Below are 25,942 nucleotides of genomic sequence, written 5' to 3'. Positions count from 1 at the left end.
GAACCTCCAGTGTTCTGCCTCCAACCGCATCGGAGACCCTGCTATCGCCACTCACGTTATCGATGAAGTGGAAGAAGGTATGAATACGACATCCTTGGTCTCTCTGGATCGTGGCTCTGTAGTAGTGCTGAGTTACTGGATTGCCTTTTGGTAATATGAAGTTTTGGAAATGAAAGCATTATACTTTGCGCTGAATTTCTAAGAAATGTATCTTTTTACTCAGCAAGCTTGTTTGTGATGTCTGTGATTTGTAAAAACTGTTTTCCCTTTCAGCTTAAATCAGAATGGAGCCATGGTCCAGATTTCATTGTTTCCAAAATGTCACATTTCAAACAGTCCTGTTCTCATTTCCTACCACCTAGTGGTCACATTAAAAATTCAGCATTGAAAATGCATATACATATTTTACTAAGATATTTTACTTTATTTTAATAATTGATATCAAAAGGAGGACAGGACTGGATTTCAACTTTGGTACTATCTAGTGTTCCATAAATCCAAGTTGGTAATTGGAATTTTTGATCATTGAATCAAGATTGACTCAAAATTTGAAGCATAAAACATTCATAATGAGATATGTGTAAAGAAATCGGATAGCACTAGATAGTCTTCTTTATTTGACCTGTGTTGAAGATAGAATTTGATGTGCAAATTTCGAAAGTGTTAGCAATTTCTATATGAATAGCCTTTTCAAGCAAAAACACTCCACTGCTAATGCAGGTTGTGGGGCATCTTGTGTGGAAATTTATATTTATAACTTGTTTACTCACAATGGTGGATAGCCTGGATGCCAGACCCAAAGCACACTGGACACAAAATATCTCAGTGTGCAAGGGTCTGGTAGGGCCAGATAGACCTGCCAGTCGAACGCTCAGTATCTGAGCGTAAGACTGAGCGTAAGGCCCCATTGGTGGCACAGCAGGAAGCAATCTCTGGTACCGTAAGGCCTGGTGCCGAGATGAATAAGGGTAATACACATAATACAGTGCTGCCAGAGAAATCGTAAATATCTCGACTTTGAAGCAACAAAATAACATGAAATTTGGTAGACAGTTAGACAAGAGACCGTGCATTTCAAAAACGCTGAATAAGTGTAGAAAATCTACATAATATTTTCATAATTAATTAGGAAATGTAGTATTCAATTTTACAAAGATGGGCTGAGACCAAACCTTTCCCGATGGCCAGGAATACTGACATTTTCAGAGGATATAGGGGTAGTTGTGTAGTATAAGAATCGGTTTTCAGAAAATAAGAATACTTTATGAATCTGAAGAAATATCAAAATATTGTTCATTTTGACAGAATTTTAGGAGGTAGCCATGACATTATCGATTCATAGCTAAGTATGTGTTCATTAAATGATTTTTCCGAAAACCGATTCATATACACCAACTTGTCGCACCTTGTTTGCACCTAATATCAACTTTGTAGGTAGTGCGGAAAGGTTTGGTCTCAAGCTTTAAAGTTTAGATATATGGACTCTGGAATATTTCTGCCCCTTGCTAATCTAGCACAATCCATCAACTTGACAGCTGAATATCTGTCAATAGATTAACTGTACTTAGCACCTTCTTTCGAAGTAATTATGTGCAATTATCTTAAATTATGCATAGAGTGCAGACGGTGGATCTGATAGGCCATGCTGGCCAGTATTCACCCAGACATGGAGGTAGAAAAACAAACAAGCCTTTGATCCAAAACACTGTTGAAAGCACAGAGGTAAAAAAAGGGAAGCTGCCTCTTTTTTTTTACCTCCATGTTGAAAGTGAACATTTCTGGTCAACACTTTAAAGCTCATACATTGGGTAGAGGGATGCAGCTTTTTCCCGGATAAGTTCAAGCATTTCTAACCTCCATGGTTCACATAATATCCAAGCTTTTCAGTTTTCTGGTTTTGTCTGTATTTTCTAGCTTTCTTGGGGTATCCACTTTCCATAATACATTGAAAAGGCCTCACGACACCAAAAGAAAATCCAGCTGGTTCATGCAGCCAGGACATCACAAGTTACATATTGTGAATACTGGTAGTAACTATACGGAGGCCTGTCACTCGTCAATCTGTGGATTTTTTAACCAAAATTATTTGTGTTTAAATCTTACATGTACATGTACTTGCACTTTTCAATTTTCATAATCCCCTAAAAGAGAAACTTGTGCCACTAATATGCAACAAACAAATGTAATATTGCTATAAACACTTGGAACAAGGAGCTTCACTGATATAATGTCCTTGGTTGAAAGTTATAATTGAACTAGTATTTCTTGTTCTCGAACAGTTTGAGCAAGGACAGCAATATGTCCCTGGTTTGAGTAATTCCAACTTTGTAATTGAGCAGAAATGCATTTCATAGATAGCAGCCATGGGACAGACAGTTTCCCACGAAGAAAAATGGGTCTAACCAAACATGATCCCATGCAAGACAAAGAGATGTGTATTGTGTTGTCTGGTTTTAGCAAGAAGTTGCCCAAGAGAGCCTTCGATCTTGGTCACAAAGTATCCTTCGAAACAAGAAGTTTTTCCTCCTTTAACCCTCCTTGTTCAAAACAAGCAGATGTATACTATTAGGTGAATAATAGGATCCTATTATTCACCTATACATGTGCTTGTTCTGAACGAGGTCAGGTTTAAAGTTGTCTAGCATGGGGTCTCCATGTGTATTTTGCCTGAATTGATTACAAACGTAACGAAGCCAAGCCTAGAGAGATAGTACAAAAGACTGTCTGCCATGAGTTTTTTCAACACATAAGTAGGATGTTTGTGAAACATTGTGATATTGATGGTTTATTTTTATTATGTGATTCATTTCTCAATGAGAAATCAAGTAGACAAACAACCTTAGCGGGATTTATTGGTTTATTCTCTCATTTAAAGTTATCATAATCCCTAGCTTTTTTAACCTCCATGGCTAGCAACTCATACCTCCCAAGGTTGGCACCTGTGACCAAAGAGGTTCCTTCATGCTATATATATATATGACTGTGAAAAAAAGACCTTGAACTGCATTTTTGAGAAAAAAGAGGCTGGGAATGCCTAATTTATTTATCATGGTCCTTGATCCAAGGAGGTTAATGGTTATTCCCTATGACCTCCTTTTCAAAACGTTTAAGTTCTATCCATCATAAGGTCTGAAAAGTGAGTGCATGTGTTATTTCAAGTTACTTAGACTTTTTTCACCATCAAAATTAGAATTTCCCATTCCTTTTAAGTTGCATAAGTCTTGACTTTATTCAGATCAAAGTCAAAGCTACATGACATAAGAAGAAAATAGTTATACATTTAACACTGAAAGTTGTGGGGAAAAAACACAACATGACATTCCAGAGCATCAAACAATAAAGCACACTGTTCTTGTAACAACATGAATGACATGCCCCTACAATAGGAGAGAGGAAGTTACTAAAACAACAGAACAACAAAAGTTTAAAGAAATGTAAATAAGGTTTGTAACAGGTACTGCAAGTTCACGTCACTCTGCTGCAGGCTTACAAAAAGAAAGCAGGTCAAAGATGCTTCACACTCTTTTCTGTCCATAGAATAATTATGCATAATTGTTCACATGGACAGAACAATAAAAGCCCGAGCGCACATTTTGTCATTGCCACACTTTGTCGGGGGACCGAAGCTGTCTGGCTGGTATATCTTTGTTTCCTGCACATTTCACAATCCTGATCGGACCAAGACGGCTGAAGACAGGCTGATGAGGTATGTGTTTTTTTCTTCTTTTTGGTTAACTCAAGGCTTAGTTCATCTCCTTTATGCACGTGCCCTTTTGTAGATACAACCATTGATTTTATTTATACAACTGTACACTACAGCCACTGTGAAAGGCTAATGTACTGAATAGGTTAAATCATAGCTGAAAATAACTTTAGAATACTAGTAGCATTAACTGCTGTAAAGAGTAATAATCTCTAAACAATGTGATTGTCCTTAGGCCACACCAATCTCATTTGTTGGTTCATGGATTCAGCTTCATTTTTACTGATTTGAAAAAAAAAAAAACAGCCTCCAAATCAACTCCAAAATTCTCATATAAAAAACCAGCCTGGTATGTTGGCTTCATGGCTCCAATCATATTGTAGGATTCCTTAAACTAGGAGTAGGTTTGTTTTTATTTATTTTTTCTGCCTTGTTGCTTCATATTTATTCAGAAAAAATCAGAGAACCAACAAATCAAATTTGTATGGCCTTAGTTTATGTTATGTTAGCTGTAAATGTTTTTCTTTGAACTAAGGATATTTCTGCAGACAGACAAATCTAATTTTGGAAAAGCTTTCCATTCTTTGGTCTGATGAAGAAAACTCCATGGTCTAAAAGAGTCACCTAATATTTTTTCAATGTCTTTGAAAACTGAATGACACTAGCTAACCAAAAAAGGGTTCAGCCAGGTTAACAATCATGACTTGAAAATGCATAGCCTGTGAAACCAAACTTATTATTATTATTATTACATAGTCCGCCACCCAACGCAGACTAACTACTAGGGAACAGTTGAAAAGCGAGGTTCAGTCAGGCTAGAAAATGCACAGCTCATTTTAGTTGGAATACTACCGGTTCTAATAATTCCCCTAAGTTTCTCAAAGTACAGTATCTACCAAATGTAATATTTGTATAAGTTTTACTTTCCAAAATGCACGCTACATCAGGAATTCCATTTAAAATAGTTGGCTAATCTGATGTTACAGACTGACTTCCTAATCTATGACCAGTACACTATAGAGAAGACACAAAGAAGCAGGATCTATTACTTTCAGCTGTATATATTGTCCAGGCTACTAACAGGGTTATAGTCTACATGATGCAACTGATTACATGGCACTGTGTATGAAGCATTGAAAAAAGATAACCTTCAGATATGATTTGGAAAACAAAATTATACTGGAAGCACTTACTCCATATACGCTATGCATTCTGGGATTGCTTAGAGGATACTAGACAATGTACAAGTTTGAGATCCAAACTTAGCATACATGGTAGTAGCTATAATGTATATAAGTGCAGCAGAGTTTGTAGAATAACACCCAGACCATAAATATTAATTTTCACTTCACCTCATATCCTCTGACATTCTAATCTACTAATTTGGGAAAATTAGTTTCCGGGGAGGATTTGAAAAAATAATCCATGTACACTTTGTATTATGATTGTGTTTTCTGATCATATTTTGAATTTGGCATGCTGAAGCCACACCAATTTAATCTCGTTCTCAACTCTTTTGGCCCAACAATTGCGGAAAGTCCAGTTTTCCACGCACCAAAAGTTCCAAAATCATTGATTGAATTACATTGAGGAATGTATGTTGACTTCATGGCTCTTATTCGGGCCTTGCATTTTTAGTACAGAAACCATGGAGGTAAAAAAAAATAACTCCATACAGAAACACAATGCTTGAAAAATGATAGTTGTTGGATAATATAATTCTATTTCTAAGACAGGCTCGGCATAAATAAAGCATCTGATTGGACTACATGTAAATCTTTGAATCATTAGAATTTCTAGTGTTCAGGCATTCTGGTAGATGAAACTAGGGACAGATCTAGATACATTATACAACCAAAACACACAAATATAATCTTTAGAGCGATTGATTAAAAGTGAAGTTCATCTTCAAACAATATTGGGCATATTTTAGACACGTTCAAAACAGACTTATATTTAGCGGTTTCAACCGGTTCTTCAAAAAACGGTTTTTATTTAGCCTAGTGTGAATGCAAATTTAGGGGTTTAAATCTGGTTTGGTAAGAGTTTTTGAGGTTTTATTCCGCAGAAAAAAATGGTCTGAATGCTAAGGGTTCAACATCCAGGCCTTGTGCAATCATGGCCGATTAATTGGATTTTTTTTGGACCCCAAATTTGAGGTTTTTAACTGCTGATTAAATCTGAATTCGTACGCGGCGCTGCATTCATACTCCAGCTGATGCACAACCTATCAGAGATGCAAAACGCGGACATGTGACGCGGGATTTGCATACCGTCAAGAACAATATGCAGCCATAGCTGAACAGGCCGCGCGCGGTGCACGAAACTAATTTTTGTGTCAAATCAGCGCCGTATTTCAAGAGATAAATATTGGGAAACAAATTTTTCTTGTTTTTGAAAATATATTTTACGAGTTCATCTTTATATCCGAGTGAAAATCAAACAGTTTGATGCCTGGTCCTTTGGTATGATACAAATCCATGCATGTGATTCCCAGCGCGAGCCATCAGTAAATTTTTCTGTGTGAATTTTTAAACTGCAACTGGCAAAACATTAACCCCAAATCACCGAAGTGTTTTGCGAAAAAAATTCCATACCCGGCGATTTTGTGTAACTAAAGAAAAATATTGCCGGGCAAACCCATGAAAAGGGGGTGCGTGGAAAATCACTTGTTATCCGGCGATTGTTCTATAAAAAATCGGCATTCCCTTTTGTTTTGGTTCTGCTGTATAGCGAACTAAAATCCCTCGCAAACTCTCTATTTGCTCCGTTGCGCGAATTTAGTCCTCACGAATATAAATGCATTTACAGTATGATCAGTTTGTGATAGCCATGAGTGACTTAGCTGTTCAGTTCTGCTACTTTCAAGTTCATTATAACAATATTATACAAAGTCATCCTTAGTCCATTAGATAGATTCCAGTAGCATCGGATCAACCTGCAAATCTATGTGAAACATGGAAACACATTAACATATCAAAATAGCAATTTTCAGCTTTGTGTAGCCTGATTAGTGCCTTAACATAGGTTCACTTTTCCTGTTTAGGTTTCACACCGTTGCAGCTGCACACAAACAACAAACATGACATGGCTCTAAAGATCACCTGTGGATTCGGTCGTGTTGGTGTTCGTGATAGCAAGGTTTTAGGCTTGTCTCAAGAAGAAAGACAAGCAACAAAGTACAGTCAGGGAAGCCTTGATCAGAGATACGAGACCTTTCAGAAGATATTTGGTGAAGGAAAAGAGAACAATCTGAGCTTTGAAGACTTTTGTTCCAGTGCGTCCCACATTCAACAAGTTTTGAACAACTGGACAAGGGGGTCTCGCGTAGAGAAGGCAAAATTGTTGGAACACTTTAGCCTTAACAACTGGAAGAAACTGAATGCAGCCACAAAACGAAAACACAGTATTGTAGGTCCATGCCAAACTTGTCTGCTGGACCACGGTACCTACTGGAACTTCTACAACAAGCAGATCAAGTGTGTCAGGGTGCGTAACGTACTGAGTGACTGTGTCCCACACCTGACTCAAGTCAAACGTGTCCTTGCAGAAGTGCAACAAGTGGAAACGAAGCAAAAGCAACAAGAAAAGGCCAAGAAAAGAAAGTATGCAAAAGCCATAAGAAAAGGCATTGAAGGTGCACAAAGAAGCAATAACAAAGATGTCGAAGTGGCTTTCGGCTATGGAGAATCCCTTAGTGGAAGACGGAACCGAAGACTGGCTGAGGAATTCGAGACAAGGGCAGAGGCAGAAACACGAACAAGAAAAAGAAAGCTTCAAGAGGAACAAGGAACCAGGAAGTGTAAGAAAAGACTGGGGAACTTTGGGAGGTGGGCTGACTTTGACAGGGAAGCACTTAAGGAGGAAGTAAACAGTTATGAAGACGGGACAGAGATCAACTGGAAGCAACTGGCTCTCAAATATGACATCAAAGGGCCTGATGGGAAACAGATGGCAAATGCTGGGCAACTCCTCAAACTGTGGCTACAGGAAGAAAATGTCGACACAGACAGATTTGAGAGGCAAGCACCGTCAGTGCGTATACGCAGAGCCAGGCTAAGAGTTGGTGTGGGTTCGGACATGACGGTTCCAAAGAAGCGTACAGAGGAGCAGATTAGCAAGGAACTGTCAATCATGATTAGAGATGGGGAAGTTCCTATCGGCGAATTTGTTGTTCCGAAGACCTACAAGAAATACTTCCTGAACAAAGACACAAACAACATTGAGACTACAACAATCACTATGGAAGGACGAAAACAACATCTCCTAAAAGTCAGGGAGCAACTGCTCGAGTCACAACAACCGTTCATGAGAGAGGCCAGAAACTATGACCTGTTAACAAGGGAACAAATACAGCAACGTTTGATGGAACTGGGGGAATACAACGAAGAGGAAACAGAACAATCCATGCGAAAACGCTTGAAAAGCATTGAAGGAACCAGACATCTCGTGCCCTGGGAGGACGGTGCAACACTTGCTAACCACGGTTACATCGTTTACGTGGTCACCACCTTATATGACCCAGCCATTCATCTCACAGACGAGGAGTATTATCAGAAATACAACCTTCGACTCTCCGTACAGTCTGCAGTAGAACAGCCACGCATATATATCATCGCTAGAAGCAAGAGTTCTGATGCTGAACAACTTCTGTATTCTGAAACGAGAAGGGACGACCTACCTTCTCTTGCTGTCCCAGTAACGGCACCAGATGGAAGAGAGTATCGAGACATCCTCCGGTTCTGCAAAGGAGATTGTCCCTCTCGCCAGTTTGAAATGGGGCAGCAGAGAGGGGGTTTCCACCCCTGCCTATGCGCTGTGGACATCAGGGAAGTCCACAGCTTCTTCACATGCACACATGTAGAGAATCCTGCCCAGAGTATGGAAGACAGGCAAAAATTCATTCTAGATGGGCCTATCACTTCCCAGAAAGCATCGTCCTCACTGCCAGATCCCTTCAGTCAGATGACCAAGGAGGAGATGAAAGATGAACTAACCTCCAGAGGGGCAGTGCCGTACGAGACGGTGGACACCATGACTAAACATGACCTGCAGCAAGAAATGAAGAAGATGCTTCGTGGCATAAAGAGAATGCCAGCCCTCCTCCAACCAAACCCCACACAAGACTTAACAGAACTCAACTTACAGCACCTCGAGGCCCCAGCCTGTGAAAGTATGCACGACCTGTACAACCATACAAAAAACATCTTGGAAGAGCTACCAGCGCATGTTTCAAGAGAAGTAGCAGAAACAATACAAACTGTGAAGACCACCATTCTTGGGAACAAAGATACCGTTCGAGCAGTCGACATGCGGTGGCTACTGCTAGTGCTGATTAAGGAACTGGAGAAACAAGGGCAGGCAGAAGAGAAGGTCATGACACTTCTGAGCACTCTTGCCGAGATGCAAAGACTGTGTTATGCAGCTGCAGAGGACCGAAACATGACCAGCATCTTCAGAATGCAAAACACCATGTTCCTGCACCACCTCATGCTGAGAGAATGCTTCCCTGGCAACCCCAAAAACATCACAAGGAGAAAGCTCTGGGGCCAATACATGCATTCACTAAGAGACCATACACCCGTCATCTTCAGGGTTGCTCCAATCAGCTCACTCCTCGCTGAGAATGAAGAGAGGCAATTCGGAACATTCAAAAGAATAACAAAAGCATCGGCAAACTATGCGAACGCGGGGCACATTATCACAAACATTTTCGTAAGGTCACACTTCCAAAGCAAGAATGCTGGCTCTACAAGTGGACAACAAAGCAACAAAATATCAGAAACGGCCAAGCTACTGCCCCAACACAGAACCAGAATTCCTGTGGCCCTGATGAAGAAGCATCCGCGGGACGCACAAGCACACTGTGAGCGTGTGCCAGACTTCCTTCTTCCTGGCTACGACATACACTGGCACATAGAAGAAGAAGTTGTAGTCTTCCATGACGCGCCATCACAGGACACACCCTCTCACCCCACTGGCCAAACTCCACATCACTTCAGATCCACATCCATCAAACAGGAACACGAGTATCTCCAGCAGACCTGGGAAAGATGTCTCCAGGAAGGGGTACCCATGCCAATCAGTAGGATTTGGGTGTACGAAGGACAACATCTGGCAAAGAGGATGACAACTCCATTTCTGGACACAGGTCATGTATTCACTGGACAGAAATACCCCTACATGGAGGACATTTCGGAACCAGAGAACCCTCAGGTGGAAGAAGAGCAGTTAACAGATGAGCCTGACTATGGAGAGATGGAAGAGACAGAGGATGAAGAGGTCATCAGGATGGACCGAGTTGATCCTGAGCCTGAACTGGAGCAGTTGGAAGATGAGACTGAAATCATGTGAGTTTTATTATATGATTCAATTTTTCCAATGATTCGATTAAATTCTTCACCCCCAAAATCATTAAATCACTAACAATTATATGTATTTCCCCTTTATTATCAATTCTAATGTTCTATATCTGTACCACACATTTTTAAAACCACAAGCTTAAAACTGACAGAGTTCTAAGTAGCATAATCTGAACAAAAAAATCTCCTTTCTTCACCTATCATGATAAATAAATTATTCTCTCCTACATGATATAGCTGTTTCTCTAGAGCAGTTTGAGAAGCAAACAAATACCAAAAGATTATCTAATAAATTCTAATGATATTGTAACAAAATTATTGTCACTAACAACATCGTGTTTTGTTAAATGCAGGAAACCAGATGAACAGGCAGCTGCCAGTCAGGTTGTCTTCAGAACTCCACTTAAGGCCATCAATGGAGGACCATGCCAATCTCCCAGTGACATCAGGTCTAGAACAGAAAGAAGGTAAATATTGTGTATCAATTTCAAGTTTCCATGTATAGCAGTAAAAAGTCATTGGGTAACAAAGGTACTTAGAGTACACAACCAAGTTTCTATTAGTACTGATTGGCACATTTACTAAATGCAACTTGATGTCTAGGCCTACATACCAGTGAAACTATAAAACTATGCATGATTTTCATGAATGTTAACTATTGTCACAAATACAACTAACAGTAAGAAATGTTTGCTCCTTGATTGAAAAGCAAATATAAAAAATTATCATTAAGCAACCATATGACAAGTTATTTTCATTTCTACTTGTAGAGGACTGGCAAGCTGTTTGTCACCAGAGAGTACCCCAGTCTCTACACCCCCTAGAACACCCATGAGGGAGGTAGAGCGTACTACTGGCAACTTTGATGATGAGAGGTTGGTGTACTTAATTTTCTTATTGTTTTTCAAATCAAATGTTAATAAACATGTAGTTCCAAACACAGTCATTTCAGTTTTTAATAATACATGTAATGACTATGTAAAATGATATTGGCTGCAAGTTTCTTGTTTGATAAATGTACTCCCCATTTTGATTGATTTGCTGAATGAATGATTGATGGTTTCTACCTACCTTTTCCATCTGTAGTACCAAGTGCAGCAGCCTAACCACACCAACCAGTGCAAGAAGTGGCAGTGTGAACCTTCAAGGCATCATGACACCACCAGCAACTCCATGTCCTGTCAAGAACAAAAGCAGGTATGTTGTAGAAATGAATCTACAGTCTAAGAAAACTTTCAGGAAATCTATAAATTTTGACATCAAAAAGCATAGTTGTAACAGTGATTTAGTAACTGTAAATTATGTATAGTTATCATAAGTATATCTAGTAAATATTCCTATATCTCTATATCTACATTCCTAGAATGCTTTCTATATTATAACGTATGATCGAGGGATATTTGGGAACTTTTATAGGTTTTTATGATCTACTCATATACTAGTATTCAGCACTGGTGTTCATTTCACTAATAATTCAAAGCACTCGCTGAGTAATGGCTATTCTCCTTGTTTTAGGGATGAATCAAAATGGAGGACAAAGCTGGGAACTGCATTGGCGGTTGTGCTAGGTGACGTTCCTCTCGTGCACCAGGCAGACAAAATGAAGTCTAAGCTGAAGACCGCACCAAAGGACAAACGGCTCAAGGCTGAATACGACACATGTATAGCACGGATATCGTGTCATCTAAGTAGACAGCTAGGTGAAGATAGGAGAGAATTTGCAGGATGGGAAAAGGATTTCCTTGTTAGCATGGGAAGACTACCTACAGTGTCAGATGTGAGTTGTAATGAGGAAGCTACTGCTCAAGAAAAGAGAATCCGATATGCAGAGCACCTCTTGAGACATTTTGGTATCAATTTGCACAAGGCATAATTCTCAGATGTTCTCGTATTCATCATATGGAGTGTTATGAATCGTATGCATGACTTACTTTCCAAGTCCAAGCACTAGCAGAGGCTAAGGCTTCAGCTTATTTTTTGTTCTTTAAGTGTTTTCACCAGCCTTTCTTTTTTGTACCGTTATCTTTCTTTTGCCTTTTTTTCAGTTAAACATCTAGGTTTGAGGTCATTTACCTCAAGGTAACAGGATTGATAATTTTGATAATGATGATTATTGTGGTATCACCCATCTTGTGAGTGATGTATGATGAAGCGTTATTGGTGACTTGTGATGTCTGAAATTGTCATGAGTCGATGTGAACATTATGCACTGGAATATCAGATTTTTTGTTCGTTATTGCAGTCAAGTATAAGGGCAAAATATGGTCAAATTATTCCTGCACTACTCATTTGTTCTAGGAACAGTAGTTTTCAAAACATCTAGAACTTAGAAGTGTACAAAATGAACCTCAGAGCCAATTTTATGATGGGATAATTATGATGATAATTAATGTTGGCTAGTAAAGAACTATTATCATTGCATTGTATATATTGTTTGTCAGCACAACAGTACTGTCAGTACTGTAATTTCAATTCATGTACAGATACCATAAGATTTTAATAAATCTCTCAATATACAGAGTAAAACAGGACATTGTAATATTTTCTCCAGTGGAAATACAGGTCTGTGGCTTTTGAATAGTTCTGTAATTTGGAAATAGTGTAAATCAGGTCAAATCCATTATACACAAAGACTACCGCCCCCCCCCACCCCACCCCCATTTATCTTGGAAAAAATGGACAAATAATTTTTTCACCTTTAGAGAAGAGTTCCACATACACTAAAACTCTGAAAGACGACTCGTTTTACATAACGCCCTCGCTTTGTTGGCGTGTGACTAGAAGAAGTCCATATAATTTTTTTTTTTGTGAGCAAACCTAAACTCTGTTACATAAGTTAAAGGAATTAAGTATAAGCTATCATCCAGCATTAAGTATCACTGTAACAGCAAACTCACCTCCTTCAGACCATTGAGGAAACAATCTTTGTTGTTGATGTTGTTTGTTCTTTGTAGTCGAGCGTAAATGTTCTTCGCAGCACTTCCCTGCACCATGCCTGCACAAATCCGGATCCTAGCTCAAATCCGCCATATTGAAATTAGGAGGTTCCAAGTCATAGGCAGTGGGGGTGTGAAATTGGGAGGGGGTGTGAAACTAGGCGGCAAACAAATGCAAAACACCGGGCGGGGCAGTGGGCGTTGAAGTCAGTGCAATTATCGCCTGGCTTGATGCATATTCAGGCCTTTTCCCTAGCACTTTGCTCATTATAATATTAAAGTAGGTCATTATAATAGCATAATGAGGCTTTCCTGGGGGTGGTGTGAACCAGGCCTTACGGTACCAGAGATTTTACACCTCTGCTATGATTGGTTAAACCTCCCAGCTGTATCTTTGAATCTTTAACCAGTGGCCACCAGCAGATGAGATTAAACTGTAGATAAGGTTATTTTGTCCTGGTGTGTCAGAGGACTGTTACCTAAACAAACAGGAAAGCCTGGGCTGTACACTACTTCTAATTCTTGCTGTTATTTTGGAAAACAAACTCGAAAAACATTTAGAAAATTGACTGGTTAATGATTAACTGTTGAGCCCAAGATTGTCTCCTGCTGACCAATGGTGGTACCATGTTAAGCTAAGGTCCCAATTGGGAAAAGGGGCCCTGGCGGGTAGTTCCCGGGCTGTTTTTTACCACTTTCGGGCGGGACCCCGACGTGGCCCCGCGGGGCACCCTGCGGCTACCGGGCTATTTTTTGGCCCGTCGGGGCCCCGATAAGAATTTAATTCTGAGTTAAATTCTACCCGGGCCCAGCTGACAAAAAGACGCCGTGACCTCATCGTGAGAACACCGAGAGGTACCCCTCCGGTTGCCGGCATTCCACCGGGACACATTTGTTACGTCACAGACCAGATGAACAGAATAAAGGTGTGTACTTCGTAAACCCGGGTAAAATGTGTGACGTCACTGATCAAATGATCACAACAAAAGCGTGAACTCTATATTATTGGGTCAGTACAAGACATCGTCAGAGAAGCTGCCGGGTACCTGCCGGGTGCCTGTCGGAGAACGACCAATAAGGGTGACACAATGACACTGAAGGAAACTTTTAATTGTGACCACAACAAACGGTGCCCGCCAGGCTCCAGAGCCCGGCGGGAGCCGGCCGGGGCTACATCCCCGACGGGCACCGGCGTAATTGGGACCTTAGCTTAACAGGCTACCTGTGGTGTGAGGGGTCATCAATCACAGCTTCTCCTCCCTTTGCTCGAGAGCCTTTCCTAAGAGACCCTACCAGACCCTTGCACACTGAGATATTTTGTGTCCAGTGTGCTTTGGGTCTGGCATCCAGGCTAAATGGTGGAAAGGTGGCAACATAAGTGGATTTTTTCTGAATTACTTACCGGTGTTGGGAAATTAGTGGACCGGTGGCTCATTGTCCAAACTATAACCCAAGAACCAAGAATACGGTCTTTGATGTACCAAATGTTCTAGCTCCTCCAAAAAGGAACCAAAAATATCCTGTATATATCTGTAAACCTACAACTGCCAGAATATCTTCAGATCTTTCACAGGGTAGCTGGGTCTCACCACTACCCAGCCCGTTTTAACCAGTCTTTAAAGCTACCACAAGTTCACCTGGAATGTGGTAGGAGCATGTTCAGTTACAGAGGAGCTAGTAGCTGGAGTGAGATTCCACAGACTATGAAATCAAACTTCTACGTTTTCCTCCTTCAAGCGCATGTTGAAAACCTGGGCTGACCTCTGACCTCATCTGACCTAATGACAAATGGACCTGTACATGTATACGGACTACGAGTATGGATACTGGCTTTGTATTTGATGACATGTTTGTTTTGTCCTGTTGAACATTACTTCTGTATGTTTTACATTGTTTTGTTCCCTGTTAAATATGTATGTTTTATGTACATGTACTATGTGTCCAGGGCCCCACTGCAAAGCAGTATAAATAAATAAAAAAAATAAAATAGGGATTCATCCTGCGTTATGAAGGTGAATCATTTTAAAAACACGTTGTGACCACCCCTGAAAATATTTCCGGTAAATATATCCAGGTAGTTCGATGACGTCACTTCCGTTTCCCCTGGTCACCTTATACCTGACGTTGACCTTTGTCCAACCAACCATAATCTTGAATAAACCACTAATTACATATCCTCATATTTCTAGGTGTTCTCTGTGGACCCGTAGACGTCATCGATGACGTCACTTCCGTTTCCCCTAACCATGGAGGGAACTTTACTATTGGCCAACAGGCGACTGTCACGTGCAAAAACGGACAGAACGTTACGCTACAGTGTCAGAAGAACGGAACCTTCAACATTCCCACACCTTACTGCAGTATACGTACAGGTGATTACGTCCGTGTGATGTAGGGTCCGTGTTTTGTAGGGTCCGAATTATTGCCTTGAACTTTGTAGCGAACGGGTATTTACTTAATGTAAAGAGAAATAAACTGTTCTCCTACTCAAACGAATTTGACTCACCGGAATTTTCTACCAAATACCTCGGTCTTCGTCAGCTATCTGGACCAAGTGTTGTAGTCATGTGACTTTATTCGACGTGTGACGTCACCACTGGGACAAAGTTCGGCAGAAGTCGGTACCGCCCTACGTCCCGGTTGAAATAATGTTGGTGTGCCCTGATGTATGTAACATTCCCTTTGCCATGTCCACATCTTTTCTAGGTACGTGTGTTAGTAACTGCCATAAATGATAGACAATTATATCAAAGATTAGCATCGTGCGTTTTTTTCATCATAGTTCTTTTTTTTGCTTGGTTCTTCAGAGATGGGCCATGGACAGAGCGTGTTGGTGTGGGCTGTGCCAGTTTCCATTATAAGTGCCGTACTTCTTGTGATCGTGGTTGCTGCTTTCTTCATCTTCAAGCGTAGGAGGTATGTGTTTCATCCAAGATGTATAATCTTTGTGTAATGGAATTACCAAGTCTGCGCATAGATAAGATAAGGCGATATAAAGATATGATGAGAATCTATTTGAAACCTTTCCATGGTCTGGATAGCTGTTTCGATGTTTACGTGAGGTATTTGCGTACGTAATTTTGTGAAAGGCATCCAATGCAATTTCAGGACGGCAAAACAAAAATATTTTTGATGAGGACATCTGTATTAGACATGAATTTTCGTCATCATGTCATACTTGAAGCATTTGAAATATCAGGAGTATCAGTATACCATGCCATAGGATTGATTAAACTTACTACACTAGTTTAGAAACTGCTCCAAATATTGACTTTGAAAATTAAGCTTTAATATAAAATCGCTTTGGGTGCCTTTATAGAACTCCTGTGTGACATGACCTTAGTACTTTACATTTCACCTTACATAATCCGACTGTGATCACGTTTTCGTGGACTGTTTCACACAACAGGGCTACAAAACAGCGAGGAACCTCCAATGACGAATGCGAGATGGTCGACCCACAGGACTCCCGTCTGCCGACCAGGAGTCCACACGCCCCGGCGACAGTTTCTCCACGACCCGGGGCATCTGAGACCCAATCGGCGGGCTCTGAGTACCAGGCGCTGGACCCAAGGACCATGTGTGATACTGATAGTGACTACACAAGTCTACGAGACTATGAGGTTGCGTACGATCCCGAATACGAGAACACGTTTGGAAAGGCGTATGAAAATGCCTGATTATGTCAAGTAGATTTTGTAGCCGCAGATTGACATTCAGGTCAAGTTGGCAGTCTAAGACGACCCAGACTTCGGCCCCTAATACGAGAACACATTCGAAAAGGTGTATGAAATTGCCTGATTATTTTAATCAATTATATTTTGTAACCGCAGATTGACATTAAGGCCAAGTTGGCAGTCTGAACTGTCTCCACAGGTTGGGTTTACTTGGGGTTTATCCACTTTTGTTATAACAAACTCTCATCCTGTAAGGTTACTATCCTAAAAGTACAATTTAGCCATTTTGTCCATATCATCAAAGAGCTATTCTTTTCTAGGGGCATCTAGTTTGAATCAAAAGTGCAAAAAAGTAGCCGAGGCCTTTTCCAAGTGATTAGATTATAAGTTGTTTAATTTTACATACTCGGTTGGGTTAAGGCAGCCTATGGCATACTATGAGTATTATTTCATACATATGCCTGTAACTTTTGATAGCTTGGTCGCACCACAACTAAACTTCACACAGTTCTAGTAGTACTTGAAACACATTGAATAAAGGTAATTTTTTTTTTACTACTTCTGGATTTTTTTGTTAAAAATCAACATTTTGGTTCAAAAAAAGCTGTTTACTTCATGGCTTTACGCGCAAGCGGTAGCAACACCTTTCATCATGGTATTTTACAAGTAGAAAGCCAACCCCCTATTTATTATTTTTGTCCGAGGCTATTTTGTGTTAAATGACAGTTACATTGTTTTTTTGGGCCAAAAACGACAGAAACAGCTATTTTTCTGTCATTTTTCGTTCAAAAATCGCCACAGTTAAAAAATATCGACTTATATGCAAAATAGTCTCGGACAATTTTGATGAAAAAGTGATAATACGTAAACATGGATTACTCTAAAGATCAATTATGCTGTTTTCAGCTGCGCGTAAAGCCGTTTATGTCATAGTCCGTGAATAAAATGCGTAACAACGCGGGTTTACAGGGAAAACATACAAATGACCGCGAGTGACCCCGAATTCGAACACGCGTTCTATTCGAATGACGTCATATCGAACATGGTGGAACATGATTCGGGTTCGAAACAAGTTTGTGGCAATTGTGCAGACACACGCCCGAACTCAAACATGAATATCAGCCTAGGCCGCCTTAACCCAACCGAGTATAAAGAGCCTAGCAACGGACAACATACAGCAAAGTACTTTTAGTAGTCATATTATACTATGGTTCATTGTTAAATATCAATAGTCAAGAATTCTTAACTGTAGAAAAATTTTATAAGATGCAGTATTCAAAATGTACACTAAGACTTACTAAAAATGGTACCTTAATATAATTTTTTTTATGTTGTGAAATTTTGATATGACATAGCAGAGTTCGAAATACTTTTTTTCAGGTACGTGCAAAATTGCACATTGGCAAAATTTTTAGGTGCAATTTGAAAAATTTATGTGCAAAATTATATTTACTTTTTTAGCCTTGCATCTTTAGGTTTGGAACTGTTTTACTAATTTAGCCTTGCATCTTTAGGTTTGGAACTGTTTTACTGTGTATCAACCTTCTTAGCCTGCCACTGCATATAGAAGTTTTAGTATACATTAAAAAGAAGGGACCAAACAAAACATGAACAATGCAAGTATCATCTGTGTTTGTAAAAAAAAAGAACACAAAAACAATTTGTCGGCATTAGCTTCAAAGGACGCCGCTAGTGACCCCCGGCCCTCTCACTCGTCATAAAAAAATTTACCAACAGTATGCGAGCAATAAATTTCATTTATTTTGCATATTTGTTTACCTTGAATATCGTGCACGATATAAGGAAAAAAATACTGCTTAGAAAAAAATAACGTCCGGTTAATTTTTGCTTCTTGGCGCTCCCCTCCCCCTCCTCTGGGGGCGCGTCGTCAACATCGGCCGCGGGATCCTCGGAGACGGTGGACCCGGTGGCATCTCCCGATCCACCGCCCCCGGCTGCACCAGCCTCTGGTCCACCGCCACCGGCTGCACCAGCCTCTGATGCCGGCTGGGCCCGTGAAAAGAACTTGAAAATCGACCCTTTCTTCATGGGCCCTTCTCCATGCTTTACAAATTTCCTGGGTAGCACTGAATGCTGGGAAATCCGAAAACTCTGTTTTTCACCGAATTTTACCGAAAATTGGACGAAAAAGCCGAAATTACTCTGCCGAAGGACTTCGTACCACATCGGGCAACAAGTTTCGCGGGTCTCACCATATTTGGTAAATCAGCTACGTAGGCCTTCGCGTCTTGCCATATTAGGTAAATCATTACGTAATGCCTTCGCGTCTTCACCTGGGGACGAGAGCAGCTTGTTCCCAGGAAGTTCAGTAAAGAAAACAATATGGCTGCCATGCGCCCAGCGCGATGCCGACACACAAGAAACTTCGGAGATACGCAGTGCAAACATGATACTAGTATATCGGTATTGTCCAGGTGCAAAATTGCACATTCAAAATATTTTTAGGTGCAAATCTTGAAAATTACGTGCAATTTGCACATTGCACCTTTGTATTTCGAACCCTGCATAGTCAAGTAGAAAATAAGTGACATTCTTATTATATTGTAACCTGTATCATAAGGAAAGAATTGTACTTTTTACTGTATCAAAGACAATTTTCAATATTTTGAATATTCAAATGCAACCGATAGATTTATACTTCTGATACGCATAGACAAACCTTGAAGAGCAATTATTTGTTCAATTAAGTACACATATGCAAAAAGTGAGAAGTTAATTGTACTCGTACATATATACTACTTAGTACAACGCTTTGTCTAGTATGTAGAGTATGTATGGTCGTTTATACCTTTTATATTTTTTCACATATCATATGATAAAACTATCCATTCGACGTATAAATTCAGGGTTAATGACACGAACCGATGTGTTTTGGTGCCATAAAGCATACATCGTCCATTGCACGATAAGTCGAACACAAAGATGGCCTACTGACTGATCTCGTACCCAGGGTCATGTGAATCAGTCGACCCTATTGGTCGGGGTGTTTATGGATTTAACCTCACCACTTGTGAGATGACGACCTCACATCAGCGAAAGCCTACTAATAATGTCTTTTTAAATGTTACTGGGTGAGATCGTCTTAAATGTAATTACTGTTTGATCTCATTGGGTTATTCTTTTACAACCGAAACCACTTTTTTACTGGTTTTCAACAGTGTATTCTGTCAGTAGAGTATTCCTGACTCAACTATAAAGTTGGTTTTATATCACGATAGATGCATGTTCCGTAGCCTGTTGATTAGGGCTAGAATCCGTGTGTAAAATGCGACAGTGTAATATTTAGAGATGGTAGGACATCTGTCGTTTAACTTCAATGTGTCATCGTCCGTCTGTTATAGAACTTAGTCAGCTACATGTAGTTTTCTTGTTTTAGTATCTGTGAATACACTAGATCTTTAGCGTTTGGTTACAGTTGGAGCATGTTACTTAATGCAGGAAAATGTAATTAGTTTCACTGCAATTCTGAAATTGCAGTAAATAAGGTAGAGATAGCTTAGAGCTAGAGATTTGTCAACTTTTTGCATCTCAGTTTCAACAATAAAGCGCGTTATGTGCCTTATTTATTTGTCTTCGTCGTTGTCGTTTTTCCATGCTGTACCCTTATGTGTTGTGTGCAAAATAGGTTAGAGCTACAAGTCATTGATTGTATTTATTGTTCGCCATCTTGACTGAGGAATTTACTAGTACTAACAGCTTTAAAGCGAAGTTTTTCCTACATTTTCAAGCTATACTATAATGGCCCTTTATGGACCTTTCATTGAATAAGGTCTAACGGTTTGCCGACACGCAACAGACCCCATTGCATGCATACAATCGTCCCTTTGATCTCAATTTAAACAATAAAATAAAATTCGCAAAATGCATGTTATTTTTGTCATTTTTAGTGTACCGGATCATGAATCGTATTCTTTTTCTTCACACTCATAGGCTACAGGACCAATACTTCTGAAGGAATTCTGACATAATCACTACTAACCACTCGTATCTCAAAGACTACGGAACATCGAAGAAGTTGCAGTTGCAAATTTTACAGTACAAGTGGCTAAAAGTGGCTAAATACGCGTAGACTACAAAAGAACCGGCGTACTAGAACAATAATGAAATAAGCACAAGCTACCATATTTCATAGATTACATAAAAAATATCCAATATGTCCACTTGTAAGTTTTACAAATCATACATCGATAATGTTACAAGTTACAGGCGATTATAATTTGATTAAGGTTGATATCAAATACACAAACAAAAATTTATACGCACAGACCGTCCTCAACAAAGACAAACTGATTATGCAAGCACAAGCATGTTCATCTACGTCTAATTAAATGACATCGGTGTCACAATTTTCGTTTAAATGACGGTAAGTATGTCAGCAGTTAACATTTCACCTTCGTATGTACAAAGTATCCACAAAGTACACTAAAAGTTTTTAAAAACCTGGTCATCTTTCGCCGAAATATCCAAACAATGAATACAAAATGGCGTCGGTGGCGTGTTTCCAAGCGTTCAGTATCCCATCAGCCAATGCGGCAAATCTTTCGGCGGGAGATTTGAATTCGTTTTTTTTTTAATGTGAACCAGGATTTGTTTACGTAACAGGGCTAACAGTAGCTAATGTGTTGTGTACAGAACAGTTCGTTGGCACAGTGTAAGGCAGAAGAAGGCTTGCTTGGAGAAGTCTTACTGGAAGAAATCTGTTATCGTCTTCTGTTTCTTGCTCTGCAGAAGACATTGGCGATGGACTTTCCCCTCGATGCGTGCGAGGTGGCTGTACTCGGAGTCGTCGTGGGCCGCCCGCATCCATCGCCGAAGCACTGCCAGGGCTGAGCTCAAGTCTGCCGACGATGTAACAGGTGGAGGGCAGCTGTCATCTTCCGTCTCGGTGGTGGTGACAGTGGTGCACCGGGACTCCCTCACGTCATGGTAGGGTTCCTCATCGGTGGGGTCCCCGGTGCACTCCACGTAGGCGTCCATGTCCACGAACTCCATGAACTCCTCCTCTGTCCCCTGTCATCCCTTCTGGCGTAGGGACGATGTCGGCGGGCTGAGGAGTGTGGTCATCGCTCTGTACAGCGGTGAGTCCGGCCTTCCTGAAGCAGTTCTGGATGGTTGTCGGCTGAACGTTCCTCCACGCCTCCCAGGTCAGGTAGAGGGCACCCAGCACTGTTGTTGCCTTCTGCTGTGCGTTGTGGATGTTGCCGTTGTCTAGGTCGTTCAGGATGTGCTGAATGAGTTGTGATCTGTACAGGACTTTGAAGTTCGATGACTTTGACCTTGTCGGCCAAAGTCAGATCGGTTCTCTTCTTCGTGGGGACGTTGATTGACATGGCTGTGACTCAGCTAAAATTCAAGGATAATGAGACAGTGGACAGGTTAGGACCCATTTTTATTGAGGACAACAAGTTGTCTACCAAAGCGCACCACCACTTTTGGTGCCGGTGGCTCTTTAGCGGTTATAATTCAGCGGTCATAAGCAATCTATGTACAGTCCCTTCGCTGAGCACACCGCATTCGCGATGAGCACAGCCCACTTTGCGATTTACTTCAATTCTTTCGTTGAGCACAACTTTTTGTACCTTTGGCCTCTCGTATTGTTGGTATGTCGGAACATAGGGTGATGGCGCAGCGCTGGCTAACACGCGCTGGCTTATGGGATTTATGAACATGCGTATCCATGAACCAGGTCTTTAGCAAGGACAAATATACATCCATTTTACGCGAATTACGCAAAATCCCGGGCACTGATTAAGAATGGCGTTAAATTCTCCGCGCCGATGACGCGGGTATAGACAAAAATACAGCGAATATTCTTCAAGACTGGGTAGAAATTATAAAGCCTCATGTGAGCGTCAGCCAGATGTAAATTATACATGTACCATGCCAGGCTTGGTTGAAACATTATTGCCAATCGCGTGGATACTAAGTCTTGTTACCGTCCATACTGTGTATACAACAGACTGTTTTGCTGTGTTTGACTGTACATGTATTGTAGTAATTGCCTGGCGTTAGTCTTATGGACCAGGTAAACCTTTCTTTCTTGGTGCTCCGTGAAATATGATACACGAGAAGGGCTTCAAGGGAACGCTACATTCTGTTTGTAACATTTTCGTTTGGGCGAACACAGGCGGTCATTTCAATCAGAATCAAGTACAAAAAGGCCATATATGGCTAGAAAGGTTACATAGTGACATTAATGCGAATTTGACAAAGTAAAAGTGAGGGAAGATATTGATAAGGAAAGTTCTCGGGCAATTCATAGTCGATATCGTACTTGTGATGGGCTAAGATATATACAAGGGAAATGAGGACAACATATCCGATATCAATTGTAAAACCATTATTTTTCTCAAGCTTGTAAAACAACAGAAAGCCGTAAAAATCACATTGGGAATGCTTGGGACCCTAGTTATCTAAGGCTGAATTTACAGCAAAGCTTTCCTGAAGTTATAACTCATTTACAAACTACTCCTTTGCAAATTATATTATAAAGGACTTCGATGAGTGTTACAAATTTTACACCAACAGGTAAAGCTAATGGTACCCCTTCAATTTACGAAATACCAGCAGGCAAACAGAAAAACACACTCTATTACATCAACATTTAACAAAAACTAAACTTCATCAATCACACTATCAAGGATACAAATCAGTACTTATAAGTAATAGGAAATATGTAGGTTATAACAGAGTATAAACCTCATGTTTTAAACGTTAAAAGTGTACATTAAATCATTTCTCATCTTCTAAATTTTCTTCCAAAGTACTGTAAATATGCCAGTCATAGTAGCTTTTCTTGCTGATATGTACATTAAATGACCTTCCATTTTATGTAGAAAAATTGAATTTACATGACATTGAAACTTAGGTTTCTTGTAATCTCCAAGCAGATCATGCGGGGGCTAATGGGCACTCTTCTGGCCGATGGGCAGTATTACCTTGTTACCGTATGACGTGCTTGGAGATTACGTTTCTCGGTCAATTCAAGTTCCTATTCCTATTGGTATCAATATATATATATACAACAGGAAGTAAATTACGGCCAACTGTACAGAGGTCATTACCAATGTCTTTGCCAATTTCAAAGATGTACATCACGCAAGTAATAGATGAGGTCAGTGTCAAGTAATGCAAGAACTCTTTGGAACACATACATTCATTACTGATCGCATTAAATTCTGTGGACCAGTACCAGTAATAAAGAATCCAACACGTGGAAGAGTGGACGCGATCTAGAGTCAGTCAATCAACCCGCAGACCCTCAGCAGGTTTTGGTGCGACTCTTCCCAGTACTTGGACTCCAGAAGCTCCTTCTTGTACACTGCTGCTCTGTCGAATTCATGTTTAGAGTGCTTGAAAGTATCCATGATTCTCTTCGCCCATTCTTTTGCAGCAACATCTAGGTCGGACTCCCTCACGCTGGTTTCCACGATCCTGTACCTCATGTCTGCAGGGCACTTCTCCTCCTCAATCAAGTCCATGATCATGTCTGCTAGTCCGGACTTGTCAGAGATGAGTACCGGGATGCCTGCTGCGATGGCCTCCAGACCGATAAGTCCAAAAGGCTCGGCACGGGACGGCATCAGGACCAGGTGAGCCTGCTGCATGTCCTTAGCGATGTCCTCCTGGGTTCCACACGGCAGCAGCGTGGGTTTGATCTTGCCACTGTGCAGGTTCTCCTCCAGGATTCTCTTGCTCGCTTCCCAGTCATCTTCATCTATCCCACGAACGCACAATCTGACGTTTGTCATTTTCTCTGTAACCTATCACCAACGTGTCACCCCTGCCTTGTTGAAGAATGGACGGTCCCCTATTATAGGTCAAGGGTGATTCCCGTCTTTTTCTGGGGTTTTGTTGTGTCTGTCCCGTACGTAATAAAATCACTTTTATTTTTATTCATTCATAAAAAATACCCTATCAACGTGTTTAAAATCATGAGGGAGCAGAATCAGTTTAATGGCGAGGGAGCGGAGTGACCAACGCAAAGCCTTTGAGAATTTGACTCGGGTTGAAATGGGACATTCTGAGGCTACTTGAGGGGGGGGGGGGAAATGTGTTAACAGGCACGATTCCCCAGTGCATGTTGGATTGTTGGGGTGGCAATAGGTTGATAGGGAACACTATATTGGGTGTACCATTCCTATAGAGGTACCGGTCTTTGCCCTTGCATCTTTACTCCCTTGCACTGATTACTTTAGTTAATAAACACGTCACTATTGCAATAAATGATTTTAAACACGTTGAATAAAAATAAAAGTGATTTTATTACGGGACAGACACAACAAAATCCCAGAAAAAGACGGGAATAAAATTGTTTTAGGTGGTGTGACCCTTGACCTGTAATAGGGGACCGTCCATTCTTCAACAAGGCAGGGGTGACACGTATTCTTCCGTGCAGCGAGCTTTCGTTGCGCGCAGCGAGGTCGCCGAGGAAGCTCTTTCTGTGCAGGCGTGAGGAAGCTCTTGGCAGACACGACGCAGGTATTCGTGCGCAGACGGGGAAGCTCTTTGCAGAGATGACGCAGGTATACGCGCAGTCGACGCAGGTGTGCGCGCAGGCGACGCAGGTGTGCGCGCAGACGACGCAGGTGTGTCCTTGTCGGCCACGGTACACAAGAGTTCTAGCTGTGTTACGAAACGAAAGATGTAGCCTCTGGTTACCCAGGTTACCCCCATTATCCCATCATTTCTCGCCCCAGGTAATCAGCTGGATAATCTAACGTTACATCACCTGGGAGAAACTTTTTCAAATCTCAGCCTGAGTTTCTGCCTTTGGATCGTGCAAAAGCGGAAAACAACTCAAAATGAAGAAAACGTGCTTTATTTAAACTGCAACATATGAAGTATTCCATCGTGACATCAGCGTCACCAGTTCTGTAGTACTTTTTTTTTTGTTTGTTTCGCATAACCGGTAAACCGCCTTCAGGCGTAACACACCAGTTTTGTACATGTGCGCACATGTACAAGCTGCGTAAGACCGGACTGTAAGGTTTTGAACCACTCACACCGGGAAGATCCCCTACTCTTTTCGATAAGTGCGGTGGGTTCTTTAACGTGCATGGGGTGTGGCTCTCCCAAACACGGGACCTCCATTTAACGTCCTATCCGAGGGACGTCCCTAACCGAAGCTAGGTACTCATTTTCACCTGAGTGAAGTGAGGAAAGTCGTGTAAAGTGCCTTTCCCAAGGGCACAAGATCGGTGACAAGGTGGGGTTCGAACCCACAACCTCTGGGGTGTGAGC

General features: G+C 41.0%; 2 protein-coding genes and 1 long non-coding RNA gene across 4 annotated transcripts; 2 read left to right on the top strand and 1 right to left on the bottom strand.

Annotated features, from left to right (window-relative positions):
* Nucleotides 1-12: 12 nt before the first annotated feature.
* LOC109471653 lies at nt 13-17,077 on the top strand. Its single transcript, XM_019770992.1, has 4 exons — nt 13-77; nt 15,191-15,373; nt 15,809-15,917; nt 16,411-17,077. The coding sequence occupies exons 3-4, from the start codon at nt 15,811-15,813 to the stop codon at nt 16,679-16,681; spliced, it is 378 nt and encodes a 125-aa protein (XP_019626551.1). The 5' UTR covers nt 13-77; nt 15,191-15,373; nt 15,809-15,810; the 3' UTR covers nt 16,682-17,077.
* LOC109471652 lies at nt 3,620-12,590 on the top strand. 2 transcript variants are annotated; one of them, XM_019770990.1, is made up of 6 exons: nt 3,620-3,706; nt 6,750-10,053; nt 10,419-10,532; nt 10,836-10,940; nt 11,152-11,262; nt 11,581-12,590. In XM_019770990.1, exons 2-6 carry the CDS (start codon nt 6,791-6,793, stop codon nt 11,936-11,938), a joined length of 3,951 nt encoding a protein of 1,316 aa, XP_019626549.1. In that variant the 5' UTR covers nt 3,620-3,706; nt 6,750-6,790; the 3' UTR covers nt 11,939-12,590. The 2 variants fall into 2 exon arrangements, with proteins under 2 accessions (XP_019626549.1, XP_019626548.1); XM_019770989.1 differs by lacking the exon at nt 3,620-3,706 and having other exon boundaries at nt 6,433-10,053.
* On the bottom strand, nt 10,416-13,107 carry LOC109471654. The gene is made up of 3 exons (XR_002140316.1): nt 12,963-13,107; nt 11,137-11,243; nt 10,416-10,516 (listed from the first exon to the last, which is right to left on the bottom strand). It is a non-coding gene; the product is annotated as an uncharacterized LOC109471654 (long non-coding RNA).
* Nucleotides 17,078-25,942: the final 8,865 nt, after the last annotated feature.

The sequence above is a fragment of the Branchiostoma belcheri genome, unplaced genomic scaffold (assembly GCF_001625305.1).
Source record: "Branchiostoma belcheri isolate BF01 breed outbred unplaced genomic scaffold, Haploidv18h27 scaffold251, whole genome shotgun sequence".
NCBI classification, from domain to species: Eukaryota; Metazoa; Chordata; class Leptocardii; order Amphioxiformes; family Branchiostomatidae; genus Branchiostoma; species Branchiostoma belcheri.
This window is presented reverse-complemented; position numbering and strand designations above follow the sequence as displayed.